This window comes from Sipha flava, unplaced genomic scaffold, assembly GCF_003268045.1.
Source record: "Sipha flava isolate LNK unplaced genomic scaffold, YSA_version1 167_pilon_pilon, whole genome shotgun sequence".
Taxonomy (NCBI): domain Eukaryota; kingdom Metazoa; phylum Arthropoda; class Insecta; order Hemiptera; family Aphididae; genus Sipha; species Sipha flava.
In genome coordinates, this window is record NW_020271856.1 from 271,145 (window position 1) to 279,104 (window position 7,960).

General features: G+C 33.0%; 1 protein-coding gene across 2 annotated transcripts in view; it reads left to right on the plus strand.

The window, feature by feature from the left end:
- Nucleotides 1-1,276, plus strand: part of LOC112679757 (zinc finger SWIM domain-containing protein 5-like) — a 58,607-nt gene extending 57,331 nt beyond the window's left edge. The window contains exon 16 of one of the 2 annotated variants that reach the window (XM_025549668.1): nucleotides 633-1,276. In XM_025549668.1, coding sequence (XP_025405453.1) covers nucleotides 633-1,000 — 368 coding nt within the window. In that variant the 3' untranslated portion in view covers nucleotides 1,001-1,276. The remainder of the gene's footprint in view (nucleotides 1-632) is intronic. The other variant, XM_025549669.1, reaches the window with a different exon arrangement.
- Nucleotides 1,277-7,960: the final 6,684 nt, after the last annotated feature.

A 7,960-nucleotide genomic window follows, 5' to 3' on the forward strand; every position in this document is an offset into this window, starting at 1 on the left:
CGCATTCTTCTCGTTCGGAATTGTAAAATCAAGAAATTTAAGTGTTATCATAAACACAATAAACGCATAAACTTTTGTCGGACGATAATGAGTGAATAATGTATTTCGACAAAATGTTTTAACACTTTTCTCCTAAACAGAGGAAAATTAACAATTTAAATAACTCATTAAAAATTATTATGTCTAGCCATAAATGAAACTTTTCAATAGGTAGCTAAATTCGTTAAGTGTACTTATGTGTCTATATATTTATTCTAATTTTCAAATGAATAATTCAATTTCAACATTGTTAGATTAAATATAAAAAAAAATAGTGAAAACATATAGACCATTTACGTTAACAAAAAGGACAGCAGCGTGAATTGTGTTTTATTTGGATGCGTCCATCCGATTGTAACTTCATAGGGCCTGTAAACCGAAATCTCGATTTGGACTAATAGAGTTCATTGTCGGTTATCGCGACGTCCAACAGTATGCCAGGATTAAAACAACGATTCTCGTTAACCCACCCCCGTCCCTAATTGATTGTATCGAATTGATCCGTTCGAACCCGCGGCGTGGTGCCGCACACGCGTCCCTTATCCTTTCCCGCCACCGCCATTTACTCGCCAACGAGACTTATTGACGGACAGATTTTTTCATGTCCCCAGGTAAACACCACCATCACCACCATCACCACCACCATCACCACCATCACCGGAACAACGGCAACAGCTCCTCGCGGTGCAGCATGATGAAGGGCCTGTCGTACGAACGGGCGCCGCTGCGCGTCCTGCTGGAGGCCGCGGTCGCCGCGTACGTGAACACCACTCACTCGCGGCTTACGCACATATCGCCCAGGCACTATGCGGACTTCATCGAGTTCCTGGGCAAGGCCCGGGACACGTTCCTACTAGCGCATGACGGCCACGCGCAGTTCGCACAGCTACTGGACAACATGAAGCTGGCATACAAGGGCAAGAAGAAGCTCATGTTCCTGGTGAAAGAACGCTTCGGGTGACTAGGGCATGGCGCGGCGACGCCTTTCCGTCGATGATTGATGCGGTGTGCTCGCGCCGAGTGCACGGTGTATACAGACTTACAACAACGACACCCGCACGACGTGCTCACCACACCCGCACCCGGTCAGACGCGAAATCTGCAATGCCGCGCTCGAGAAAAACAAGTCATCGGTGAAGTTACCTCCGCTAATAACCATACCTATAACATTATCTATAATGTCTCTTATTTAAATTGCTACTACATGTTTTTCCACGAATAATAATTTTTCTCGTTATCATGTTTTGTATTATTATTATTATTAACTTTTTTTTTCAACGACTCCATTATGAACGCGCATCGCCGAATCTGATATTATTACAGTTCATCCGACGCCCATTGTCGGGGGGCTCGGATCGGGTCCGCGCGATTTAGAATATACCAGTGGCAACAAAATTCCATGACTGCGACTCGTACTATACTGGTAATATACTGTTATACATTGATACCGTATCACAATGTCTGTCGGATAATTGTTTAAATGAAATACGCTGTAGTTTATTTTGTTTTACGATTAATTAATTTTTACGATATGAAATTAGAGAGAAAGGTTTTTTTTTCTTTTTATACTATTCTATTTAAATCTTTAAATGTTGACTGTGATTGGATCAAACGAACTCGAGCAATATCAGTTAGGTTTTTATTCGCGAAAAACTTATTTATTTTTATTATTATAATTTTTTTAATATCAACTTTTATGTATAATGTTGGTTGGTTTGTTACTCATAAATTCCTAGCAATTGTAGTCTCGCATATTTCTATATTAATTTATTTATATTTAATTGATAAATATCTAAGTTGACCTCATCTGCCATTGACGATATAACATTATATGAATGTAACTTAATTATATAATATATAGTATATATTCGAAAACAAAAAACTACATGCGTGATTAAAAAAAAAAAGGAAAAAAGAATAAAAAACAAAAACCTACGTTTTCTCATGCTTCGAGTACAATAATAATTAATATATGTACATTTTTGTGTAAATTTTATTTTAAAACTAAATTTATTTTTATTTTGTTTTTTTACATTTGCTTATACAATGATTTACAGTTAAGTATGCATAATCAGTGTACGTTACCCAATTTGTATTTGTGCAATCAGAATCTATTAGATTTTTTTTTTCTGTTATTATTTTGTTTTTGTAATTGTTTTTTTTTTTTTTTTTTTGTGTGTGATTTCGTGTGATTTGTATTCAATGTGTGTGATTTTACAAATTATACTGAAGCAACACTGGAATATATTTTTTAAATGTATGTATTCTAAGTTATAGGAATAACAGTTGTAGTTACAAAATAAAAAAATAATTTTTGTCCTCAAAATGGATGATATGAACTGCTCCTGAATGTTCACCAAAGCAATAAAATATTTTTAATCAAAGAAAAAACTATTTTTCTGTTTATTTATTTTGTAACTAAAGACTGTGGCATTTTATTTTTTTAGCTTTAAATACTTTGATTTTGTTAATTGTATTATTTGATAGTTTTAATCTAAGCGTGTTTATTTGTAGTTTTATTTTTCGCATATAGCCCTATTTAGTTTTACTTATAATTTTCTTTCATTAATATTATTTGTAAGTTATTAGGCTACTTATTAGACATCAAATATTCATTTTTTTTATGCCTATAATTTAAAAAAATATATTATGAATGTACATAAGATGAGTGCACAAGCATCATATTATGAATACTTATATAAATATATAATACATATATATTTATATATTAAGACCAATTGTATCATATATAATGTGTATTAGTTTTAAGAAGATGTTTATTATCAAAACATAAGAGATAAAAGTACATAAAAAATAAATAAAAAATAATAAAAAAAAATTGATCAAGTGTACAAAAATAGGTTACCTAAATGTTAGGCTTACTTTTGTATTGTAAATCGACTTTTTGTTTCTATTTTGTAACGGTGTGTTATTTTCAATGTAATTACGTACACATGATGTACGCAAACATGTATTTATAAGTATATATTTTTTTGGTTTTGCTCAATTAGAAAGAATGAAAAAAAAATCGATTGATTAAAAAAAATGTTAAAATTATGCGTACAATTGTATAAACATATTCATTATAAATATAACAAGAAATATTGTAATGATGAAATAAATTAACTCCCAATCATTACATTAAATGAACTATGCCCACCTATATATAAAATAATATTTTTTAAGATAGTTGTCGCTATGGTACCCGTATTATAATATACCATGCTAATTTTTAAATGAAAATCAATAAATAATTTAAGTAATATCTATAGTGTTAGTTATGTACCATAATATTATGTTATACCTAATTGAAGGAGATAAAAAAATTATATAAAAATAAATAAATACTGTAATATTTTATTGACTGACGTATATTTTAGGTACACTTTAGTAGAAGTGCCTAAATAATTTTAAATATTTATATAATATATTATATGCATATATATTTTTTTTGTACTAAAAAGAATTGTATTTTATGACATGTCCCATAATATCAATTAGGTACCATAGCAATTATATTACTAAAATTGCGCTTTGAAAAAAAAAATGTATTAAACCAGAATGGTGTTCACCCATCCCATTTTCAGTGAATTAGTTTTTAATTTTTTTTCTGTTAACGCAACTCAACTCGTAATTTATTTTATATTTTATGATTACAATAATTAAGTCTATACATACATATTTATTACATATTCATACAATATTTTGTATCTGTTTATGTGTAATTTTTTTTTTTCATTTCTACATATTATTATTAAGATCTCAGTTTACGATTATGAAAATGCTACAAACGGATGGATTCTCTTTTTTTCTTTATTATTATATACAATTTTTTTTTTTTTGTGAAATAATCCTGTGTACCTACATATTTTAGTTTTAGGTGAAAGTATATTTTAAAAATAAAAAAATAAAAACAAATATAAAATGTGAATCAATTAATAAAATCGTGTTAATGTATTATTTATAATATGAAAATAAGATCTTTAAGGTTTTTTGTAAAAAACACACAAGTTCCCTTGAGAAGTCTATAATTGAATCAGCAGAACAAACGCATCTTCCAAAGTACGAGTAAATCAACACAAGTAGAATCTTAAAAAAAAAGAACCCATTTTCCGGACACAATGTATCTCAGAAAACAATTAAATGCTTACCAGCAAGAGTATATCAATATTAAAAACCCACAGGTGGTGCTTAACATTAAATGATAGCAGTGGTAGTAGGTAGTATTGTTAAGTAGAAGCGCTAAGAAATCAGCCTAGGAATTGTGAGGTCTCGCAGTTGATCAAAACTTTTTTCTTTGAAATCAAGTGCACGTACTGTTGATGTGGCTACATAGGAAAAAGGCCCCAGTGGTGTATTTCAAAACCCTAACTGAACTGGGACACTAGTGACCGAATCCGTTTAGACTCCGTAGTGCACATCTTTATTACGTTCCCTAACTGATTTAGAACACACTATTAAATATTCGTATAAAATGAATATTTTTGTACCTATATTAATTATATTCATTTGCTAGAATAAAATTAGGATTGACTTTAGTTTAAAAAAGAGTGCAAGCAGGGAGACCTACTGAAAGTGCTCCTCCAAAGAAAAAATGAAAAATAAATCTAACAATATTGACGATAATAAATGTAGCTCCAAATTGCACTGACTTATTAACATAAAAATATAAATAAATAACAACAATGTAAATAATTTAATGTATTATTATGTTATTGACTAGGTATAGTATAAATAGCATTGTTAAAAATATATCCTCCCTTTTTTAAATTGATTTACCCAAATCATATGGAATATAAATAAATGTATTAGTTAAATTATTTATTATACTTATTTGTTTTAATATTAGCATTACACTATTGAAGTTTAAAAGTACTAAACAAGGTACGTAGAAAAAAAAAATACTGGAAACATAATTAGTATAGGTACAAAAATATCCATTTTACACGAATATTTAATAGTGTGTCCTAAATCAGTTAGGTAACGTACTGAAGACGCGCACTACGGAATCTAACCGGATTCGGGCACTAGTGCCCCAGTTCAGTTAGGGTTTGGAAATACGCGCCCCGGTACATTAAATAAAATACTCTCCCAATATTACGTTTACGCGTGGATAATTTAAATATTGGACGTACTTATCATTAGGGGCGGCCCCCCTCTCCAAGCTCGTACCATATTTATAAAAAAATGTATACTGTTAACAAAAAATGCATACTATAATATGGACACGCACAAGTATGTAGATAGAGCCATAGAAGTATGACGGTGTACATGATGTAACTGCTATCTATATTATGAAGAACCAATAAGGGTATAAATAAACTACATTAGTATAAAATATACTATGATATTATTATTTTATAATATTCAAAACATGAATTGCGTAGCACATTTCTGTACTGACTAAATTGTTGTTTTCTTTTTGTTATAAGGTTTTGTAAAATTATAACTTGAACCCCCCCCCCCCCTAACCAAGGCTTTTGAGCCGTCACTGCATACCATCGACATTTCATTATAATAATGTACGTTGTCGGAACAACAATTAGCAACGGTGCGGATACGATTTGTTTCTGCGCACGTGGAATCAATGGGGTTTACAGGACTGTATATAATATACATACAATTAACGATAACCCAACACATTATCAATTGGTGGTAGTGGTGATGTTTCGGATTTCTGAGATCGAACGAACAAAAAATTACCAATAGATTTTGCTGTTGGAAAGTACGTACCTCTATCGGAGAACATGTGTTCAACTAGACGTTTTTCGATGGTAATGATTCGCCGATAACATTCGCAGGATCAACGTTTAACCCGTGTTGAGCACGTGCGTAAACGTTAGTTTTGAAGTCGGAGCAGAACGTGACGTATCTACACAAAACGTACTAACTGCGTCTCGGGCGCATACCGTTCGGACGAATGGCGCATTCAAGAGCCGTTCTACGTTTCTGCGGGACGTGGGTTCGGTGTTGAGTTAGTGTTGAGTTGACAGGTGACTGTAACGAGAACGGGACGAAAAAATAAAAAAAAATCGTAATAAATGATTTCACAACGACGAGCGAAAAAAAAATAAAGTCGTCACTTCGTGCCGGTACGGTACACGGATTTCCCGTTTTACATTTCTTGTAAGCTCACGTAAATCGTACGTTGTTTTTATTCTTAAAAGAAAAAAAACTCTCTCTAAACTTTACTTACTCTATGGTACACGCGCAGGATTGTTTATTGTTTGCGACTGATAATTGATAACGTTGATAAACGAGCGGCAACGTAGAGCGTGCCGATCGGAAGACGGAAATCATAGGCGGTGTCGAGACCGACCCCGGAATGCCAAGATACGATAAGTTCGCGATTAGAAGTAACGGTGTGCGTAGCTGAGCAACAGTGGAGTGAAGTAAGTACGCGCACGAAAACCGATCTCAACGCTGCTCCAGGTTCGTATTAGCGATCGGTATTCTAATGTTGTACGCGTTTGTACGGATACGATTGTGCACGGGTATTACGTTCAGTTAAACGGAGAATCCGTTTAGACAACGCGATTTCGTTGCGGAGTTCATCGCAAAACCGACAAAGTCGTTCGGGGACGATGCGCGCGGACGACAACGTGTGATGACCGAACCGCGTTTTTCGGGCCCCCGCACGGGTTATCTTCGTGAGAGTCCGACGGTTAGTCGTCATGTCATCCGGAGCTAGCGCAGCGGTCGTAGGTAAATTGGGCCCCGAATTAGTTAACCGTTTTTCCAAAGGGGTGGATTGAGTGCCTTGCAGGCGCATCTCTAGACATTTTTGAAGGCGGGGAGGAGGGATACACCTATTTTAAATCAAAAATCATTAATATAATACAAATAATGAATAAGTAGGTACAATTGATCATGTAACAAAATCGGTTTTTCGTTTATTTTTAGCAAGTTAATTCAATTAACAATAACACCATCGACATTTATATGAATGTTTCTGTGCACACGCATTAATGCCAGTCCTGTCAATCTATTTTGCCCTATTTGGCTCCTTAACCAAGTTTTTAATCTAAATATTATGAAGTAAAAAAACAAGCAATCAGGTGAAAGATAAATTAATCTCTATCATTATTAAGCATTATCCAAATACAGCAAATATAATTTGCAAAGATTTACTCATCATATTATTACTCTATGGAATATCTATTGTTCGTGGTATCCATTATGAACGTTTTAGCCAGTACCATGGTCATAGTTTTTTATCTATAACCGCAGTCGGTACTATTATATTTCATAATAAATTATTATTATCTTTTTTTCATTAATATTATAACAATTTTTATCACTGATCATTATTATTTTGTTAAAAAAAAAGGTTTGTTAATACATTTTTAAAAATTGCTATAGGGTAGGAGGCGTCGCCCCCTTATCCCTCTCGGGGACGCGCTTGGTCTCTCGTGTAAAAATTAAAGCTGTGAACCAAATTCCTTGTATACTCAAATTATGTACTAGTGCTAAATTAGTTACTACTTATAACTAGAAGTCGGACTTATAGTCTCTTAAAATCCTTAAAATATGATATTTTGATGTAAAATAAATTTTTTCCTGCGAATTCGTGTTTTTAACGAATCGTAAAGATATCTTTACTCCCATTTAACTGCATGGACTAGAAAAAAGTATGTAAAATCATACAAATCCGACCTCTAGACTTTGGCTAGCGAGAGAATGGCCACCCACGACCAAAATTAGTTCATTCTTGCGCATTCCCGACCCGTGCTCAGCCATAGATTTCCTCGCTAAGAACACTTCGTTAACGATAAACATTACTATTTTATTATTGACATAATAATAAAGGTAATGGTTTCGGTACGCACACTTCTATTATATACGGTTGGAAATAATCAATAGGTTGTTCGCCGACCGTTCAGGTAATGGCTGTCTTTTGAACAAAATTGAGATGTTTAAA